The sequence below is a fragment of the Gobio gobio genome (genome assembly GCF_949357685.1).
Source record: "Gobio gobio genome assembly, chromosome: 1".
In the NCBI taxonomy this organism is placed as follows: domain Eukaryota; kingdom Metazoa; phylum Chordata; class Actinopteri; order Cypriniformes; family Gobionidae; genus Gobio; species Gobio gobio.
Window position 1 is genome coordinate 2165034 of NC_137097.1, and position 23426 is coordinate 2188459.

Sequence of the window (23426 nt, forward strand, 5' to 3'; positions counted from 1 at the left end):
AATTATTTAAAAATCATACAATGTGATTTCCTGAATTTTTGCGTCTCACAGTTGAAGAGTACCTATGATAAAAATGACAGACCTCTACATGCTTTGTAAGCAGGAAAACCTGCAAAATTGGCAGTGTATCAAATACTTGTTCTCCCCACTGTACGTGACTCAAAGGCTCATTCATTATGCAGCTCATTATGCAGTTCTTTGTCTTCTCAGGTGTGAATCACTAGCCTGACGTCGTCATACTCAATTCTAGGCAGAATTTGAGTCTGATACGGCTCCGTTGGGCTGTGATTATGGGGGGGTTTCAACCGAACCAGAAAAGACCTCAATTGGATAGACCTATGTGGTGAGGTGGGCGTGGTTTCGCGAGGTCTGCGGGCGGAGAGAAGGAAAGGAACCGAGCGGTGAGTAAGCGGCTCAAACGCAGATTACAAACACCTGTCTCTGATTGCAGTAATTGCCGTGGAGAGAGCATATAAAGCCGGTGCGAGAGAGAGACGGGGAGAGAGAGGGACTGGGACATCGCCAGCGCTACACCTGCGAGAGTTCAACGAGAGTTTACTGTGTGTGTTTGAGAGAGACTGCTGCCGTTTGCGCCCACGAGCGCTGTTTACGTTCAGTTCTGAGTTATATAATAAAAAGTGCGAGTCCCAGTCAAGCCGACCCCTGTCTTCTTCCTTCCTTGCCTACACGAACATTCATCACACTTCGTTGAACTCTCGCAGGTGTAGCGCTGGCGATGTCCCAGTCCCTCACCGCTCGGTTCCTTTCCTTCTCTCCGCCCGCAGACCTCGCGAAACCACGCCCACCTCACCACAACCTACAACCAATCAGAGCAACGGAGCGACGCATAACGTTAGTTGTCAAATGTCAACAGAACTCAACTGCACGGTATTGCCAAGTCCGCGGGTTGAAGCGACCCCAAATTATGTGATATACAGACCCAGGAATGCGAATTTTAGCAGGCAGCTCTGCCAAAATAACACACATTTTACCCCCCAAATGCCTTTTTCTTCCCGGAGAACCTCCCCCGGAAAAGCTATTGGGCTTGTTTTTGGCTAGTTTTGAGTAACGTTAACAATTGGGCGGGTTTTGTTGTAAAAACTTGGCAACCCTGTCTGCCCGCATGCTGGAATAAGTAGCCTATCGTTAGAAGAAAAAGATGAGTGTAAACGATCTTTGCCGGTGTTGTAAAAGAATTTAAGGATACACAGAGTACTTACCAACACGATCATCATTTCTGAGAGAAATAGTAAAGGTGAATGCATATACGAACAAGTTCTCCGTTTAGGATTAGAACAAATTCAACCCAAGCGGCTTTGATGACGTGGATGATTACGTTACTGTTTATCATCTGTCCATCTTCGTCTAAAGCCCGCCCTGACAATTTCATTGGTCCGAACAGTTTCTGTTCGGGCATAATTACTTCTCTATGGATCAAGTCCAGACCGAACTGCCCGAGTTAAAATGTTGTGGGCGGGGCTAAGTTCAGCTGGCATCCAGGCTACTGAATCACATTATTCATGATCGTTCATGCCTCTTCACATATGGGCTTTGTAAACAGTTTCTTACGAAAATGATATCAATATATTGTTTTATGTGAATGTTTGCACAATGGTTTTCATTATTCAAAATTCTTGTGGACACATTTACTATGGATTTTATGGCCTTATGTGTTTTTTTTCAATAACCACACATAAACACTATTCTCTTAAATACAAGCATGTACATACATGTTGCTCTCATATTATGGTAGGCCAGTTTATGTAGTATTGTGTTGGATAAGTATTATGATTTTATTGTTTATGGCCAAGAAAGTATTATCCTACTATAGTCTGTTGCCTTGCCCACTAAACTACACACGTTTAAGACAGATTCCATCAGGAATCCCTCAAATAATTTACTTGATCCAAATATGTTTACTAGGGCTGTCAATAGATTAACCAGTGGCTGCTTGACTTGTCTAAACTGCTAGTCATCTAATTTTGTTGCATGTGGTCTTTGATGAGCCAAAGATAACCCATCACATACAACCTGATCTTAACCCACTGGATGTCACAGATCATCTCGGGCCACTCATACAGGAGTACAAATGTGCAAGAACAAATACACCTGTATTATAAATCAAGCAGTGGCCACAACTTTCTAAAACACTGGAAATGCTGATGAGAGAGAATCAATACACCTTCATTACAGATGGATCAAATGAGACGGATCGGAAAGAAATGGATTTACATCATGGTACCCACTGAATTATAGCCATATTTCAACTCATTCTACTCAGAGGCTCGCAAAACACCAGCACCCCTGACAGATGAAGAGGATATGGTGGAAGGATATTAAGACCGAACAGGAAAAAAACTAACTATTGCTTTTATATTTGTAGGAAATAAAGATGACAATTTTTTTTAATAATTTGTGTGACTCTGCAGGACAGTGGCCCTCCAGGACCAAGTTTGGACACCCCTGGTGTAAACATAACTTTGATAACTTTAAATGTTTACAGCAGGGGTGTCCAAACTCGGTCCTGGAAGGCCACTGTCTTAGAGAGTTTGGCACCAGCTTGCCTCAACACGCTAGCTGGAGGTGTCTAGTATGCCTAGTAAGACTTTTGCTGTGTCCGAAAACCTAGACAGCTGACTCGTTGCCTCACTGACTTATCAGAAAATGGCTTGTAAGGCAGCGTTTGGGCATGCGTTTGTGCTGATTTCGGACAGACTTCTTAGGCAGTGTATCAGTTTAATGATCTACAGCAAAATAGAGCGAGCTTTGGTGAGAACCAAACAAATATTGAATTACTACATTAGTATCTTCTCGCTAGAAATGACATCAGAAGTGGAAAATGTTGGTAAAAAAAAAACGTACATTTACACACAAACTGACCAGCAAACGCAACTTTCGGACTCCTCTTTTTTCCCCAGCTCAACTGTCACAGAATGGAAAGCACAGGATTGTGGGATATCAAAGGCAGCGAAGAAGACAAATATGCTGTCTTCAAAAATTGATCAGATGAAGGAGACAGGAAGTGAAGCTAACATTAGATTTGGACGTGTCTTGGTGCCTTCCTGCCTTGAAATTGGTCCTCCGAAGGCAGCATATTTCAGGTTTCGGACGCAGCCTACGATTAGCTATTTCAGGTGTGTTTGATTAGGGCTGGTGCTAAAAAATGTAAGTCGGATCTTCACAGCATTAGTGTTTGTCTGGTCATGTGATCTTAACATGTCTGTACCCGCTCCATGTCAAATAATAGCACTTTAATTATGACACTCATATGGCATTCTTCAAAAATATCAATCAATTCTGTAGAGCTGGAGATTATAATAATGATCAAATGACTGAGTTCAGTTTTGAGAATGAAACCAACCTGTTTGTTCCTCAGTTTCTTCAATCTTCATATCTTCACTCTCCTCTTTCTCTGTGTGTTCCTCAGTTTCTTCATCTTTCACTCTCAATGTTCCTTCAATCTTCACCTCTTCACTCTCATCTTTCTCTGTTTGTTTCTCAGTTTCTTCATGTTTCACTCTGAATGTTTTCTCAATCTTCACGTCTTCACTCTCCTCTTTAATAAGCACCATCTTTATGTTGATGTGGATCTCAGTCACTTCACCAGGAGTTTTTCTGTGTTTGTCCTGTTTAAGATGAGAAATAGAAACAGAAATAAATCCACACTAATTCTCAGAGTGTCTCAATACAATAGTTGCCACAGTGTATAGTTGTTATTTTCCTTTTGTAAGTATTTTTCAAGATATTGTCCATATTTTATGTCTCAATGACATGCAAGCAAACAACCAAACTTCTCTTCTTTCAAGCAACTTCACTTCTTTCAAGCAAGGCGAAGGCAAACCCTCCCAAAGAAAGGTCATTTTCATGTTACTAATAAGTATTGTTTGTTGACATATATACATCTACATCAGGGGTGGGGAACCTTTTTCCTATCAAGGACCATTTACATTTTTGTAACTTCCTTTAAGGACCATACTAAATTATTGAACATATCACTACCAACACGATCACATGAGAATGCGTATCAATAGTACGAGTGTTTAATGTCGTGGAATGTATACAGCAAAATTAGTTTACGCCAAGTGGCGTATACATTCCATGCCTTTTGCTCATCACTAACCTCTCTAATGCGATGTTGGAACTGCTTCTCTTTAGCAAGGCGTCTGATGTCAGATGCCAGTGATGATGACGCTACTCGCAGCTGGTTTCCCAAGTTTGGGTCAGTCAGTCTTGAGCGGAATCGGGTCTTTGCAAGAGTTAGTTTTGAAAAGAACTGCTCACAGCAGTAGGTCGTAAAGTTTATAGAACTCGAGCAGAGGGAGGTTATTCTCCTTAGCTTTGAGCCCGTCATTGCTTTGCAGCTCAATTATTTCGTGTTGTAGGTTATCAATTATCAGATGGCTCCACATTAAACGGCGTAGCAAATATCTGCAGTTCCTTTTGTCTACTTTTCACGTCCTGAAACCTTTCACCAAATGCCTGAAGCAGTTTTGCACACTTTTGTTCTTGCAGAGTAGGAAAATGCAGTGTTACCCTTTTCAAGTTGCAATTGCCACAGCTTTAATTTTCCTTTCGAAAGCAGAGAAGCTGGTTCGGACCCTTGAGCTTGACGTTTAGCACTTACCCCTTTTCCACCAAGTCAGTGCTGGTGCTAGTTCAGAGCCAGAGCCTAGTTTCAAATTGGTTCTTTGTGTTTCCACACCCAAAGCACCAGCTCCGAACCAGGAAAAGTGGTTCTTAAGTAGCACCAAAACATTGCTGGTCTAGAAGTAAGAACCGCTTGCGTCAGGAGCTGGGGGCGGGGTTACCGTGACCAACAAGACCAACACAAACAAGCTTGTGACCGCCATTTTTTAAATATTAGCTAATCGAGCTAATAGCTGCTCGATCCGTCTATACAAATTACGGCGAGCTGCAAGAATGCGTTGGATTCGCTGTTTTGATGCCGATGTAGGTAGGGGTGCACCGATCCGACTTTTTCAGTCCCGATATCGATACCGATGCCTGGGCTTTGTGTATCTGTCGATACCCGATACCGATCCGATACTATTGTTGAATTAATAATAAACTGCATATCTTCCACCTTATACCTTCCATGAAGAGACTAAAGGCACCAGACTTTACTAACTAAACATAACTAAGACAAAATAACAGATGTATGTAAAGTGTTGAATTCTTATTTATTTAAAAAACAATTGTGCATTCAAATCTAAAATAGAATGTAATCAAACTTCTTTAAATAAATAAAATGTAGCAGTGGAAACAAAAAACTGTGTATTGGTCAAACATACAATAGTAATCTGACAGTTACCAAACATTTTTTACACTACAGATAATTGTTTTGGTAAATAATCATATCAATATTAAAAAGTAGCATTACAAATTAACAAATAGTCTTAATTTTCTGCCATATGCAATTTAATAAAAATGATCAGCTAGCTAATAACAACTTTGTTCTGGTTTCACCTCACTCCTGTCTAAATGATTGTAGGCTAGGCCTATTTATTATACTACACATTGTCAACAGAAATAAGCTGAAATACTGTTGATAATTAAAAATAATTCTTACTACCCACTCTTGCTAAATTGGGTGAGCACACGTGTTCTCATTTCAGATGCGTTCAGAGTAAATGATTAAACTGATTCGTGAGTTCAGTGTTGGACAGATCAGTTGTTCTAACCAGTCGTTAAAATGATTTGGTTCAAAGGAGTCATTAGGTCGCGAATCGGACATTAGCAGACGCGTTGTGTGCGAATCCCGTCTGTTAGAACATCGCGAAAGATGCCAACACACAGAAAACACTTCACAACTGAATATAATTTGTCTCCCGTTTATTGAAAGTATGCTTTATGTCAGCTGGTCAGAGAAGATTCAACATTTTTTGAGCGCAATTCACACTCAGCGGTAATTCAAGGACAAAATTGTCCGAATGTGTCACGTGCAACATGGTTTCGGTCTTCCGACCTTTAGATTTGGAATTGGATTAATATGTGAAATATGAGAGAGCTAACGCTGATTATTTTGAAGACCCAGAGAGCGCGCACGCTCGCGGGGGAGGAGCTCTCAGATCGGTCTCTCTGTCACTCAGTCACGAGCGCAGCATCTATTCTACATCACTCGTAAATCACAATAACTCATCAAATTAGGCTTTGGCGGCCATCAAAAAATGTTCAATGCAGGAAAGACCCTGACTTTGCAGTAATACCACCTCCCCTCGAAACATTTAAGTTACTTTGCAGACGTTGCAAACAGCCGATGAACTAGTTGGCGTGGCAAGCGTGAAATATCTCCTCCACACCGACTCTCTGGCTCGCTCCATGTTGCTTCTAGCATGCGACACACGTGAAGCTGACGAATGACGTACGTTCTGCTGCGACGGAAAAAAAACACCTGGATCGGCTTGTGGATCTGTTCATTTTTCCGATCCCCGATCCAGCTATTTTGTCAGTATCGCGGCCGATATCCGATCCTAATATCGGATCGGTGCACCCCTAGATGTAGGATCGTAAAGCCATGTGCATCAATAGTAACGCAACGTTCGCCATTGTTGATGGAAGGCTTGTTGGAGATGCATCGGCGCTGTGCGATTGCCATATGACAACGAGAGCAGACGACTCCTTATGCTTTTGATTCACTCATGCAGTGTTTTGATATCATACGCTGATCGTCTGCGCAGCGCTGGTGCATCTCGGACAAACCAGGTGTGTTTGTGTTTCCCGCTGTCTCGCTAGAGTCGCTGAGAAAGATGAGACGTATTCAGTGATGTAAGACTGGCTCTGTAGTTGCTCTCTAGCCCGTGGAAAGGCAAACTGGTTCTTAGAAGGCTCGTCAGTCGAACCAACTAAGAACTGGCAGTAGCACTAGCTCTGAACTAGCACCCGGTTCATTCTGGTGGAAAAGGGGTATCTGACAGGTACTTGGTTATGTCCATCACAAAGGCCAAATCACACAGCCACTTGCCATCACTGAGTTTCAAAACAGGTTTTCCCTTAATCTCCATGAATTGTTTAACTTCTTCCCTCAGTTTATAAAACCGTGCGAGCATATCTGTGTGACTCCAGATCTCCGTACTCAGACTCAAGATCACTCAGTAACTCTTTAAACGGGCGGCTGTTTAACCCTCTGCTTTTGATGAAATTTATGGTGGAAACGACAGTTGTTATTACACTGTGGAGCTTCAGGGAATGCGCACACAGACTCTCGATGTATGATACAGTTCGGCTGTATTTGTTATGTCCGTTGTTTCGTCGCAGGCCAGAGAGAAAAACTGGAATTTTTTGCTGTCTTTCAGTGTTGTTTCAATGTCTTGTGCTATATCAGTAATTCGTTCTGCGATGGTTCTTTGAGATAAACTGACACTTTTGAACAGTTTTACTTTGTCTGGTGCTAGCAGCTCCACAGCGACAACAAGACACTTTCACGAACTCTCCTTCTGAATGAAGTTTCAGCTTCTTCGCTATTAGCTCGCTCACCACTAAACTTGCATGAGTAACACTGTCTCTGTCAGAATGCATTCTTGTGAAAACTGCTTGTTGGGCACCCAAACTTTATCCAAGCCTATTTGTCCTTGCAACTCATCCAGTTTAGCATGTTTTGAGCTGTAATGACGCTCGAGATTGGCCTTTTTCATCACTGCTAGCGTATCCCCACAAACTAGGCAGACTGGCTTGCCTTTCACTTTGACAAAAAAATAATCGTTTGTTCATTTTTCTTGAAAAGCCAGAGATTCTGCATCTACTTTTCTTTTCTTGACTGTCCCCATTATGCATGTCAACAATGACAAACACTCGTACCTGTTGCGTTCACCCTGACTGTGAACCGGACATATATTATATATTTATTATCTAATATAACTAGGGCTGCAGCTATCGATTTTTTTTATAATCGATTAACCTAGCACTTAATTGATTGTTTAGTCGGATAAAACAATTGTATGTATTGCCGCGATTGGTCACTTGAGAGAAACGAGGGTGCATGCGTGTGTGTGTGTGAAGGTGTTCTTTTTTTAGTCTATACTCTCTTGCAATTGAACGTGAATACGTTTACTACTTAAAAACATCAAAGCTAAACATCATATCTAGTCAAACCGCATCACGACATCGCTACAAATACAGTATGGGATTAAAATCAGCGAACATCAACGTATAGGCTTAGGCTACGTTTCAGCGAAACAGCATGGAGTGGATGTTTTCGGTTCAGATGCTGAATCATTGAAGTCGTTCTGCTGTAGAACACCAGGTCTACTTTGCAGTAGACACATTGCCCCTTGTTCTCTTCTTTTTTAAGAATTTAATGATCCCAAACTTTAGACATTCTCTGCCGTTTATGGACATCTTTACTCTCCGCCATCGCGCCAACTAAATTCAAAATGTATCACGCGCTATGGTGTGCCTCCGGAATTAACGAGGCTTCGAGGCAGAGTTTTTGCCTCGAGGAATTTTTGTAATTGAGTTAATCGAGTAACTTGATGAATCGTTTCAGCCCTAAATATAATATATAATAAGTAAGGGATAATGTACTTCCAGCCGGTTGTTATCGCAGAATAAACCCAGACAGAGTGATCAGGACCCTGACGCGGCGAAACTCTATGAAGTAGAGCTTCGGCCAATCGCCTTCCATATCTGCAGTTCAAAGTCACGTCGTCAGATGTAGCGTCAGTTAAGTATCGAAAGGCACTTTCAACACTTTTCCATGGAAGGCGATCAGCCGGAACATAATAAACGTTTAAATATGGATATTTTTCTTACGCATTCGCGTGGATTCGCTTCAGAAGGCCTTTATTAACCCCCGGAGCCGTGCGGAGCACGTTTATAATGCTTGGATTAGCCAGGATTTTTTGTATTATATTATATTCGTCTGAAAGAAGAATGTCCTACACACCTAGGGTGACTTGAGGGTGAGTAAATCATGAGCTAACTTTCATTTTTGGGTGAACTATCCCTTGCAGTCTTCCATTGTAACCCGTGGTAGTGTTTTTGACAGTGTAGTGACACGTTAAGCATATAGTACCGGTCAAGATAGGATAGTACCCCGATGGGCGGTGTGTTATACATTTTGGCAGTTGTTATTCTGAGTTTTTTTTGGGGGGGGTTCAGGCCGGACGTTCCCCACCCCTGATCTACATAGAATCTAGAATCATCCAAACAAAATCTAACAAGAGATCTAGTGTTTTGTTTTGTATACTATAGTTCACTATAATTGCCGGTGGGCAAATTACTTCTAAGTACATAAAATGGGGAAATGGGGTATACTTTGTGTTAATAGGTTAATAAATCAAGATTTTTGGTCTTTATTAGTGCTTTTTGCTTTCATAATAGCCCACCTAAAACATAACTTAACCCTTTAACTGACATTTCTTCTCTACAGTAGACCTTAATTCGTTAGGACAAAATATAATAAATATTACAAGATATTATCACGTCTTGTAAGGGCCAAGATATTGAGGACCCTTCAATCCAGTTTGGATGCGTTTCATTCTAATCGGTCAAGGACCCTCATTCTTCTTATGACTAGTAGCTTATGATTCCTTTATAATGTGGAAATTCAGACAAGCAATGAGTTTACATTTACAGTATAATATGAAATCACCTACAGTCAGCTATTGAATAGACTATTTTGTTAATTGTTTTTTTTTTTAAATATAGATGTAATTTTTTTGTTATTCGTCTATTTATTTATTTTCATTTAACTTTTTGATACACAATGCCCTGTAGGGGCAACTTAATGGCTGCATGTAGTTCCAACACTTAAAGACAAATGTATTTGTTGTGTTTTCATATTCAAAAGATTATAAGATAGATGGATCATAGATGCAGCTTTTTTTTTTCTTTTTTTTTTTGCATCGAATGTTCTTCGACTTTTATACATAATACATTTGCTTATGAATAAAGATTGATCTGTTGAGAGCAGTTATTTAGATGCCAAATGTTCTCTCCCTGTTCAAATTTAACATTGAAGGGGTGCATAAAACATATTAACCCACCGGCAACTATAGTTGCTGCACATTCAAATACGATTTTAGAGAAAAAAATAGTTGGGGAAAGTAAATGCAGAACATGTTCACAGGACACTTTAACATGACTATATGCTTGAAACCATTCAGGGGGAAAAACTGGGCACAAATGGGTTAAAGGGACAGTTCACCCACAAATGAACATTCGGTCATCTTTTACTCGTCATTTGGCTGCTCTATCTGCTTTGTTACAAACACTCTTAAAAATATCTTCTTTTGTGTTCAGCAGAACAAAGAAACTCAACAAAGAAATACAGGTTTGAAACAACTTGAGGGTGAAATGACAGAATTTTTCATTTTTGGGTGAACTATCCCTTTAATAGACCTAAATAACCTGATTAGACAAAAACACTCAAAACTAACACAACAAATTAATAAAAGAATGCAAATTATAAAATTATTCAGACCCTTAGTATATTAGCGTAGCTATTTAATGATTTGTAGAAATCGAGATTGATTTGGAAATTGAGCTTTGAATCACTGAATCATTTGTTGCGAATCAAGAGAGTCTAAAGCTCCGGTTCTCTTGTCACGCGCCAGAGATTCGTGTTAGAAAGAGTCCGTTAAAGATGACGGAGTAGTTTGTCCCAAAGCGCCCATACTCCTTTCTTCACAAAAAGAGGACATACTTTTAGGTCGTAGTATGTTAGGCGAATTGGGACGCAGCATATATTCAGGTTTGAACTGATTCACAATAAAAGCGAAATGAGCCGCTCCTTCTGTTACTCATGAGTTTATTCTGTTACTTTACTCACACAACGCTGATAAATGTTAGACAAAGCAATGCAGTGTTACACTTAATAATACAACATTAATTATTTTACTTTAAACGCTTAAAACACAAACCTTTCTTCAGCAGAATCACAACAGATGCAGGAGCGCGGCGCGGCCTTATGACGTCACACGTAGATGCCAAAATAAAAGTCCCGATCTTAAACTGTTGTCTAAAATCACAGACGTGCATAGAAATTTACCTAGGAAAAATCTATTAAAACGATGGCCAAATTAAAGGTTTCATGTATTATTGTAATACATTTAATAACACAATGGTAAGTTAATAATACAGTTCACATTGAGAGTTAAAATAATATTTAAGCAATAACACAATGCAGTCACTTCATTTTTTTGTGTCTGAATGAAGTACTTCTCACTACTAATGACTAATTAAAAAGTGTAATAATATTAATAATAATACAATTATACAAAACACTAATTTAAAACAAGAAATTATTAATATTTCAGTTTTGGTTTCAAAACCCCTGAATTGTGATGAAAGTCGACAGCACACATGAGTGGAGACAGTGACATTGAACAAGCCTAGTGATCTGTAGTTGATTGGCACAAGATCATGCAGGTGTGTATCTCTGCAGAACACTAGTGGGTGTTTCCCAATCAGTGGGGCGTTTTCAAACCATAATGGGTATTTTCAATCGCATTACCTGATTTGCTCTAATCCACTGGGGGCTTGGGCCTTCATGAGTTTAGCAAGTCTGTTGAAAAGTGGTTGAAAAACATCAATTGTAGTTTGAAATTGGCCACTTATTGGTCAACGCCCATTTTGGTTTAGCATTTGGTTCGACTTCATACAGCGATGCGCAGACCGATCGGCGGCTGATTTGAAGCAGTGCATGCCGGTTAGAAATTTTGTCCGACTTGTAGTAGGGGGAAAATACTATGGTAGTCAGAGGGGATCTGCTTGGTTACCAACATTCTTCCAAATATCTTCTTTTGTGTTCAGCAGAACAAAGAAACTCATACAGGTTTGGAACAACATGAGGGGGAGTAAATGATGACAGAAGTTTCATTTCAGGGTGAACTATCCCTTTAAAGAATGTTTGTTGAAAAAACCTAAGCTCTTTTACTCTTCAAGATTAACTCGTTATTTGAATGCTATGTAGTTTCACAGAAAATGAAATGAGATTTATGTAATGGTCTATGGTCTTAGCTCAGAGGTGTTTATTCCTCTTCATGAAGAGTTCAGCTCAACACACCTGCCTGAAGTTCTCAGTGATCCCACTGACCTTGATCAGCTGCTTCAGCTGTGTTTAATTAAGGCTGGAGATAAACTCGGTGGGAAAAATCAGACACTTTTTCTTATATTGAAGCATTAGTAGATTTGAGAACTAGAATAGATATACAGAATTTAACGGTACTATAATCACAGTTTTAATATTTTGTGTTGAGCAACTTTTTTTGAGCGAATCATATTGTGATTAGTCTATTAACATTCTTGAATTTGACTGTATGACAACTGAATGAACTTGTTGTTAAGTAACATCATGCTTTCTTTTTCAGATTTCAGAGAACCCAAAGGAAAAGAGGCAGTCGGCTGATGCAAGATTTCTAAAACTTTAACCGTTGGACCACCTGTAGTCATAATGACATCAGACTTCTCAAACTAGTTTTATTTTTAAAGATTGTAATGCTTTTGTCCTATCTTCCCCCCTTTCTTAAATATATTAAGAAGGATATTTAATGTAATTGGCATTTACACAACAACACTGACTCAACAGTGTTTCAATAATTACATGCTATCTGGGATATGTGTCAGTATTGAAATGCATAGAAATGCTTTTTTTCTGATTTTAAAATGTGGACATATAAAGTTCATCTAAGTTAAAAACTTGAAAATAGGTGTATAATGTCTAAAAATATGATTGTCCTTGTATCAGAATTTATTTTCATGAAATCCTCATAATCTTTTAACAGTTATTGACATTATTTGGATCAATTTCCCCATTTATTTGAGTCACTTTTCCGAGTTTAAAGCCATAAACCAATAAATGACGATAAACCTTCAGGAAAAAGCTTTAGTTTGAGTGTTGAATCTAAACTGCTCTGTCTCTCTACTCCCTTAAACTCCAGATATCTGCATATATCCAGACCACAGCGCCTCTGTTTTTACAGACACAAATTCAAGGCCTATTAAAGCGATCATTTAAGTTTGTTATACTTTTTATGACTTTTTATGGCTTAAGGACCCACAGAAACCCAGTTATTTGCTTGTGAAGTTATGGTATTTCCTCATTTATTTATAATGAATGTTTTCTATATTGTATATATACAAACAGCAAAAATTTAAGTCGGTTAGCTGTGTATCAATAAATTGGAAGTTGTAAAATTTATAGGAGTTGTTAACTTGTAGATTTTTTTTTCTCAATGCCGTTTTAGAGATTTAGTGTTTTATGTGTGCTTCAAATGTTAACTGTGGATCAAAAATGACACCAAGATTTCTGTGAAGTGGGGATTACTGATAGGTTTTTATGTACATCTCAGCATTAACTCTTTAGTTAATCACCCATATTATCCTCATTATTTTAATCTACATCACATGCATATAAGTATGGCTTTTGTTCCTATGTCTTAGCTCTCTCTCTCTCTTCTTGTTGAGCATTATCCTGAACATGTGTTTGCAATATAAGAAGGCTCTTTGGGCCCTCGTGGTAAAATGGTCTCTATTCTATGCATTAGAAAGAAGCTGAAGGTGTTCCAGGCTTGGGAGGAAATAATGATTACCAGATGTGTTGTATACATTATACTGATATCACGTGGCTCACGTTCACATACCATGAGACCTATATGATGTAATTATTTTCCATTGGTTAAAGCCATAAATGCCTCTTTACTTGGGCCTATATATGTGAAATTCTTTGTTCAATAAATTGGAGATTTTCCTTCCCTCAGATCTGAGAAGTCATTATCTTTGAATCACCGAGATACACTGAGAAGGGCATCGATTAGGACAGGGTTTGATGAAAACCTCATCAGTCATCATTTACATTTGTAATATTTGTTACCAAACAGTTGTGCACCATACTATGGTGACTTCCATAGTCAATGATGCCCCGAAACTTTAAGCAGAAAAAATAAATTCAGGTTTGGAAATATTTGAGGGTGAGTAAATTACAGAATTTTCATCTCTGGGTGAACTATCCCTTTAAAGGAACACTCCACATTTTTGAGAATAGGCTCATTGGGACAGTCGTGGCCCAATGGTTATAGAGTTGGACTTGTAACCCGAAGGTTGCAGGTTTGAGTCTCAGGTCCGGCAGGAATTGTCGGTGGGGGGAGTGAATAACCAGCGCCCTCCTCCACCCTCAATACTACGATTGAGATGAGACCCTTGAGCAAACGAACCCCCAACTGCTCCCGGGGCGCCGCAGCAATATGGCTGCCCACTGCTCCGTGTGTGTGTGTTCACTACTGTGTGTGTGTGTACTTGGAAGGGTTAAATGCTGAGCACATGATATGGATCGCCACACGTCACTTCACTTCCACTTTCCAACTCCACCAGAGTTAAACAGTTAAGTTTTACAGTTTTCGAATCCATTCAGCCGATCTTCGGGTCTGAGGGTAGAACTTTTAGCATAGCTTAGCATATATCATTGAATCTGATTAGACCGTTTGCACCTCGCTCAAAAAAAGAGTTTTGATATTTTTCATATTTTGAGTTTTATCAAAAAAAGAGTTTTGATAAATTTCATATTTAAAACTTGACTGTTCTGTAGTGACATTGTGTACTAAAATGAAAAGTTGCAGTTTTCTAAGCCGATATGGCTAGGAACTATTCTCTCTATGCCGTCCCATGGGTGCATGATATTAAGCAGCGCCTGAAAATAGGCTAACTTCCATCAGCATAACCAACGTGACAACCTGTTTGCACAGAGAGCATGCCGGGGACTATTATCAGGAGCTGCGTAATATCATTATGAATCTGCTTGATCGGATCACGGTGATCGCATGTTAATGCCAAGAGTAAACGCAGCTGGAATAAGTTACCTCTATTTCTGATAACAAGCTAAATAAATAACAATTAAATTACATTAGACGTACAGTCTGAATGACATTAGACGCTGCTCTCGTATGCAGTCAGACTGCACTGGATATTTATGACGCATTCAAGGCTTTTTGGTGAGTCGCACACACTGTTTTTGACTGGTGTCATGTGCTCTCTGCTTGATTGTTAATATTTATATCGTGTTACTTTTTAACCTCAAATGCGTAGGTGGAAGTACCGACCCAGTGTTAAAACGAACGTGCGAAGACTAAATCAAATACCCTTTACAAAAATAAAGGTAAAACAGCGATGTCGGACCATTTTAAAGTTAGAGGAGAACATGAGTTTTTCGGCACCAGGTCAGTACTTCCACGGGACCTTTCCAACGTGATGGCGTCATACACGGTGAAGAACAACAACACAGAAGTCGCGCATTTGAAGTTAAAAAGTATATAGATGTTTATTTGTTTTAGAAAATGATCTATGGTTTTGCTAGATAAACCTTATTCCTCGTCTGGGATCACGCAGAGCCTCTGAAGCCCTCCGAAACTGCTTTGCTTTGGACCTTGAAATCTAAATGCATTATGTGAAGAAAAATCTTGGAATGTTTTCGTCAGATAACGTAATTTCTTTTTGACTGAAGAAAGACATTAACATCTTGGATGAGATGCATCTTGGATGAGATGATCCACCACATCATTAGCTGCGTTTTACTTCCGGGACTTGACCGGGCCTTATCTGTCAATACACCTCGCCTGATATGCATATTTAGCTGTGTATATGTCATAAAATATAGCCTCCTTCATCATAACTCATGTTTTTCTTTCAAGATCTCCCTCTGTTCCTCTGGCTGAAATGATAACACTATATTGTGACTGGTGAGAGCGCTCAAAGCTTCTTATTTGGAAAGTAGATATTTTTCAGTGAAGATTGTTTTCTGCTTCAGCACCTTTTACCTGTGGGGTCAGCTTGTAGCAATATGGTAAACGATAGTTTTGGCCCATGGAAGGTCTACCTGCATGATCAAGTAAAGAACTTGGGAGTCCTTTTTGACTCATCCCTCATTTTTGATCGACAGATAAAGACAGTGGTTCAAAATTAAAGACGCTGGTACAAAATGCTGCTGCAAGGTTTTTAATGAATGCTAGGAAATCATATCATGTGACTCCTTTGTTGTCTCTTTTGGAATGGCTACCAGTACAACTTGGGATACAGTATAAGACAGAATATTTATGGAATGATTACATTATAATGTTGAAATTCAGACAAGTAATGAGTTTACATTCTCCTACTACAGTCAGTAGGTGTTCTCCTCCTATTAAAATTTGACAATGAAGGGGTGCATACAACATATTTACCCACCGCCAACTATAGTTGCCACACATTGAAATATGATTTTCAAGAAAGGAAAAAAAAAAGAATAAAAAAAACTGGGGAAAATAAATGCAGAAAATGTTCACATAGGACACCATTAACACAACTATATGCTTTAAACCATTCAGAAAAATTTCAGCACAAATGGGGAATTCAGGCCTCTTATGCTGCGTTCACACCAAATGTGAATAGAGCGTCAAATTTGCATCTAGTTGTCTCAATTGTGTCTACCGCAAACGTCTAGTTGGACGTTTTGTCTACCGCATCTAGTTGGACGTTGAACATTTTGAATCCATTCGCGTGTCCACAGCGAATTGGACGCGCGAGAAATGTCATAAAACACCACTCTGCCTCTTTCATTTTCATTAAAAAAATATACTAAACATTAATAGCCACACAAATGTGGTTCAGGCAACGCACTACCTACATTATCTTCACTGCATGTATATTTAAATAGCCTAAAAAAATATGTTATGAACCTTCTCTTTGCACTGAGTCAAAACGATTTGACAGGGAACAAATTATAGATTCATGACACAAAAGATCGTCTGTTAGATCTACACAAGACAAATTATATCTCATGTTTAACCACTACAGAGACATCAGAGCCAGCGGCAAACATCAGAAGGACTGGCCGAGGAAAGGCTGCTCTCACCAGGGTTAATGGGTTAGTTCACCCAAAAATGAAAATTATGTCATTAATTACTCACCCTCATGTCGTTCGACACCCGTAAGACATTCGTTCATCTTCGGAACACAAATGAAGATATTTTTGTTGAAAGCTGATGGCTGAGAAAGGGCTCAGATAGGCCTCCATTGACACTCAGTACATTTACACTCACAAGACCCATTAAAGGCACTAAAAACGTCGTTACAAAGTCCATCTCACTACAGTGGCTCTACAATAATTTTAAGAAGCGACGACAATAGTTTTTGAGCGAAAAAAAAAAATATCAAAATAACGACTTTATTCCACAAGTTCTGTCTTCCTCTGCCGTGATCTCACGAAGCACCACGACGCATGCACGAGAATATGACGCAGAATCGGCGTTCGGACACGTGACCCAGAAGCGAGGAGATTTGTTTACAACGAGCAGAGGAAGACGCGCCGTATCTAAGCTGTTGAATTCTACATTGATCGTGCTTTAGGTCTCGGCGTAGAGCTCAAAATGAGAATAAAGTGTGCATTTCATGGATTCCCGAACGCCGGCCCTACGTCATATTCTCGCGCATGCGTCGTGCTGCTTCGTGAGTTCAACGGCACAGGACAACAAGGAAGACAAGAACTTGTAGAATAAAGTCGTTATTTAGATTTTTTTTTTTTCGCTCAAAAACTATTATCGTCGCTTCATAAAATTATTGTAGAGCCACTGTAGTGAGATGGACTTTGTAACAACGTTTTTAAGTGCCTTCTATGGGTCTTGTGAGTGTAAATGTACTGAATGTCAATGGAGGCCTTTCTCAGCCATCAGCTTTCAACAAAAATATCTTCATTTGTGTTCCGAAGATGAACAAATGTCTTACGGGTGTCGAACGACATGAGGGTGAGTAATTAATGACATAATTTTCATTTTTGGGTGAACTAACCCTTTAATGAACGCCTGGATCTCACAACTCCAAAAACGCAAGATTATTTTTTTTTTAAATAGGCGCTCTATTTATAAATAAACCACTACATTCTCACCTGAAAAAGTCTTAAAGGTCCCATGGCATGGCATTTTTCTATTATTTTATAGTGTTTCCTGAGGTGTACTTATATTGTTAGTATGATTTTTACATCATAAAATGTCATAATTTAGAAATAAAAGGCATTTTTTCAATACTGCTGTTTGCCCTGTGGCTGAATGCCCTGCTTCAAGAGGCGTGTCTGCTGTGAGACTTCAGTAAAAACGCCCACTGTTGTGATTGGCTGACATCTTTGCATTTTAAATGAGCGGAGGGGGCGTGGTTTAACGAGGCACGAGCAGGCACGAGTCTGCCAGAGACGGATGGACCTGAGTTCACTTCACATCAGTTCTCAGCATGTCTGAACTGTTGTAGTTACTAGCATATACTTCAGGTTATTAGTCTATTTCTAGTCGGAAGGGCTGTCACTCATGTCAGAAAGTTAGTAACTTAAATTATGGATCAGCGCTGACTCGAGACGCGAACCGTTTAGAACGATTCAGTCCGATTTGGTGAACTGGTTCGGTTCACTAAAAAGAACCGATTCAAAAGAATGATTCGTTCGCGAACCGGACATCATGGAGACGGAGCGATTGCTAACAAAGTTATTTATAGTAACTTCTGAGTTATGAGAGCGCTGTCTGTCAACGCAAGTTTACTGTGTTTGTATCTGAATAAGAGTTCTGAATAAACACGAGTCCCAGTCACGCCGAGTCCGTCTTGATCATTATTACCAACTTTGTAACACATGCAATGTACCATTACAGCGAGATGAACGAGTTAGTAAGTGTTGAGTATAGCATTATTTCTAGATATGTTCCAATCATATGAATAGCGTCAGTGTTTGAGTAACGTTACACAGCGCAAACAAAGACACAACAACAGTAATCGAATGTAATCCAGTTTATTGTGGGGAAAGATGGCTAGCCTAGCCCAGATATGCTCATGCTTACCCCCCTTCTGCTTAATCTCACGCCGCGTTTGGTGCCTCCGCTGTGGGCCAGATGCAGTACTGGGGGTCGGGGATGTTGAAGGCCGAGCTTCGGCGTGTGTGAGGTTTATCTCTAAAGATGTGACTGCTGATGTTAAACAGAAAAGACTGTATGCACATTTTATAACCGATAGACGCGACGAGGACGTACAAAAACACTGACTCACAAGATAGAAAACACGAAAACACCGTTCTGTCGGGAGAGAGAGAAGCCGCTGCGTGTGCACGAATAATAAATAATTAGCTACACATCAGAAATCACTGATCACAGATCAGAAGGAACTGAAGAAAGACTTCTGTTTTCATTTGTACATCCAAACACTGAGAAACTGCCAGCGTTCACAACAAGTAACGTTAATGATCTCGAGTGTTTGCATGGGCGTGCCAGATTCTCTGGGCGGAGGAAAGGGAGGTAACCGTTCCTGTTTGGACGTCAAAACAGGAGACTTCAGGATTGGCTCGTCTGGCCTGTCATTTTCTCAAAGGCAGAGAACGACAGCCAGAACTCGGGTTTACACCGATCAACATTTCTATCCACTTGGGGACAATATTCAGGCTAGGGGAACTCATATTAATGTTGAAAAACCTCATAAAATGAAAATTTCATGCCATGGGACCTTTAAAACTAAATTGTGACACAATAACAGTAGTATTTTTATGCGGGGTTTCTCATCACGTCACTTTACCATGTGACCAGGAGCAAGCAGGCTCCTGGTCCACTTGTGCAAGATGGTTGATTCACGTGTATCGCGTAGTAGGACCTCCAGACCCGCATCAACGCGTCTTTACATTGACTTAACATTGAAATCACTCGCTCCAGACGCTCTATTTGCATTTGGTGTGAACACAGCATCAGGTAATTTAATACCGTAACAACAATCAGCACATTATACAGTCTGACAAACATGAGGAGTTTCCTGTCTGTGAAATTAATTCCACAATGACATATGAAACCAGTTCTCTCATACATGAATACTCATGTGGTAATCCAGGGCTTTTTTATAACTAAAATTTTCCCCACAGTGTCCACATGTGTACGGCTTCTATCCAGTGTGAACTCTCATGTGGGAATCAAAATGTTGTTTTAGAGCGAAACTCTTTCCACACTGAGGGCACACGTAAGGTTTCTCTCCAGTGTGAACTCTCATGTGCATGTTAAGGGTTACTTTTCTAGAAAAACTCTTTCCACACTGTTGGCAAGTGTAAGGCTTCTCTCCAGTGTGAATTAGCATGTGGCCTTTAAGGGTTTCTTTAAGGTTGAAACTTCTTCCACACTGTTGGCAGGTGAATGGCTTCTCTCCAGTGTGAATTAGCATGTGCCTGTTAAGGGTTCCTTTAAGGTTGAAACTTCTTCCACACTGTTGGCAGGTGAATGGCTTCTCTCCAGTGTGAATTAGCATGTGCCTGTTAAGGATTCCTTTAAGGTTGAAACTTCTTCCACACTGTTGGCAGGTGAAAGGCTTCTCTCCAGTGTGAATTAGCATGTGGCCTTTAAGGGTTCCTTTAAGGTTGAAACTTTTTCCACACTGTTGGCAGGTGAATGGCTTCTCTCCAGTGTAGAGTTTCTCCCCAGAGTGAACTCTCATGTGCCTGTTAAGGGTTTCTTTTCTAGAAAAACTCTTTCCACACTGTTGGCAGGTGTAAGGCTTCTCTCCAGTGTGAATTCCCATGTGTATTTTAAGGCTTGCTCCTTGAGTGAAACTCTTTCCACACTGTTGGCAGGTGTAAGGCTTCTCTCCAGTGTGAATTCTCATGTGTATTTTAAGGCTTGCTCCTAGAGCGAAACTCTTTCCACACTGTTGGCAGGTGTAAGGCTTCTCTCCAGTGTGAACTCTCATGTGCCTGTTAAGGGTTTCTTTTCTAGAAAAACTCTTTCCACACTGTTGGCAGGTGTAAGGCTTCTCTCCAGTGTGAATTCCCATGTGTATTTTAAGGCTTGCTCCTAGAGCGAAACTCTTTCCACACTGTTGGCAGATGTAAGGCTTCTCTCCAGTGTGAATTCCCATGTGTATTTTAAGGCTTGCTCCTAGAGCGAAACTCTTTCCACACTGTTGGCAGATGTAAGGCTTCTCTCCAGTGTGAATTCCCATGTGTATTTTAAGGCTTGCTCCTAGAGTGAAACTCTTTCCACACTGTTGGCAGATGTAAGGCTTCTCTCCAGTGTGAATTCCCATGTGTATTTTAAGGCTTGCTCCTAGAGCGAAACTTTTTCCACACTGTTGGCAGGTGAACGGCTTCTCTCCAGTGTGAATTCTCAAGTGTTTATTAAGGGTTTCTTTTAGGTTGAAACTTCTTCCACATTGAGGGCACGTGTAAGGCTTCTCTCCAGTGTGAATTCCCATGTGTATTTTAAGGCTTGCTCCTAGAGTGAAACTCTTTCCACACTGTTGGCAGGTGTAAGGCTTCTCTCCAGTGTGAACTCTCATGTGCCTGTTACGGTTTTCTTTTCTGTGGAAACTTTTTCCACACTGTTGGCAGGTGAACGGCTTCTCTCCAGTGTGAATTCTCAAGTGTTTATTAAGGGTTTCTTTTAGGTTGAAACTTCTTCCACATTGAGGGCACGTGTAAGGCTTCTCTCCAGTGTGAACTCTCAAGTGCCTGTTAAGGGTTACTTTTCTAGAAAAACTCTTTCCACACAGTTGGCAGGTGAATGGCTTCTCTCCAGTGTGAATTCTCATGTGTATTTTAAGGTTTCTTTTTAGAGTGAATTTGTTTCCACACTGTTGGCAGGTGAAATTACTTCTAGTTCCCTTATTTTTAGCCTTTTTTTGTGACAAAGTCTTTTCAGGCTGTGAGCAACTAAAAGGTTTTTCTCCAGTTATGAAATAATTATTCTTAAATTGATCTTTCTCTTCTATTTCATTGAGTACTTCACTCTCCTCTTTCAGCACCGTCAGGTCTAAGGTGAAAAGAGACAAATGCAAATTAACACCAGTTTAATGAAACAAAGCAACAAACAAAACATTTAGACATGTAAAGTATCAAAACCAACATACAACTAGATCCTATTCACATGGGCATCACACCAGGGGGTGGGTGGTGGTGTGGGGTTGGGGGGTTAGCACACACATTGCTAGTGCGGAGGGCCCAGAAGTTTATGTAGGGACATTGATATAAAGCACACACGTTTTCTGAAGCCGATCATGAAATTACTGACATAATCTAACACGTTTGTTTTCTTAAGAGTCCTCAATGCCGAAGATTCTCTCTTTCAGTGGTCCTCTCACAGTATGGCTAAAGTTAGAATAAAAGCAAAAGAACTCCTTCGTCCCACTCAGACCATGTCTCGAGGCAGTATTTCCTAAGCATTGCTTTTAAGGTCTGATGGAACCTTTCAACTGACCCCTGTCTCTCTGGGTGATAAGCACTAGATATACAATGTGTAATATTGAGCGATTTAAAGACTTGAGCACACAATTAAGATAGAAAATAAGCCCCCTGATCAATTTGGACGTGATCAGTCTCAGTAGAACAAAAATGGTAAAGAACTTTGTTAAAGCTTTAACAACTGCTCGGGGTGTGGTTTTTTTCGGAGTGAAATTGCTTCCGGGGATCTGGTGGCTGTGCACATAATAGTCAATAAAAACCGGTTACCAAATAGTGGCATGGATTAATAATGATGCTGAAACAGAATGGGTTAACATGGAACAGTGCTCTGAACCATTGTCAACACTAGCCTTTATGACACTGTAACGGATGGGCATGATCAAAATGCTCTAGGCACCATAAAAACCTTCCCCCTTTCCCTTAGGTCAAACCTGATCACTGGCCCGGCCAAAAGAGTCGCAAACCACCTCTCTTCAAATGCCCTTATGACCTCTGCTCTCCTGAACGACCTTAGCAGAGACGAAGCCTGGAACCCTCAAAGGCAGCACAGGAGACCAGACACCAGCCATTTGGGCAAAGACTAGAGACAAACTTCCAATACACAAGGACATTGACTCTATTTTTACTCACAATCAATCTCTCCCAAGTGTATACACTATTTCTCCTGCATTTTAATGCGTATCCTTTTATATTAGCCTAGTTATGATTCTTTAGTAATGTTATTGCAACTTCTAATGCTGATATCCAAAGATGATATATCATTGATTTAATGTCTTCAAATCCCCATCTTGCTTGGTATCAAAAGAAACCTTTAATTTCAGAATTTATGGTGTATAGTATGTTTTGATTAAAATGCATCATAATATTTCTGCCATACGTCTGTGTAAAAACTGCACAAATTCTCCATGCCAACATAAACATGCAGATAGGGATAAGATAGAACAAGACTTTCTGCTGGTAATCTTTGATTGATCACCTCACCTCACAGCGCCACAGTCTAGTTTACTCGACAAGATGTGGCACTGAATAAAACTGCCGATTTTGTCAAATAGGGTGTCAAATTTCGTTCAACCTCCCCTCCACTAGATGGCAGACATGTCATACTTCATCCCAGACTCAGAAAAACGTCATGCTTCTATACAAAATCTTTGAGTAAGAGCGCATTGAATCAGTGCGAACAAAAGCGGAGCTAGTGTGCGAGTGAGCCATTTTATCAGAGCAATATTGTCAACGTCAGCGAGTATTTGCATTAGATTATAATTATTTTCTAATGGCATCA

The 23426-nt window shown here is 40.0% G+C and overlaps 1 protein-coding gene across 1 annotated transcript in view; it reads right to left on the reverse strand.

The window, feature by feature from the left end:
• LOC307136036 (uncharacterized protein) overlaps nucleotides 1-23426 on the reverse strand; it is a gene marked incomplete at its 3' end in the record, with an annotated part of 45746 nt that overhangs the window by 10655 nt on the left and 11665 nt on the right. Inside the window, exon 3 of the mRNA XM_079832782.1 lies at nucleotides 20784-21719. Within this exon, the coding sequence (XP_079688908.1) occupies nucleotides 20784-21719 (936 nt within the window). The remainder of the gene's footprint in view (nucleotides 1-20783; nucleotides 21720-23426) is intronic.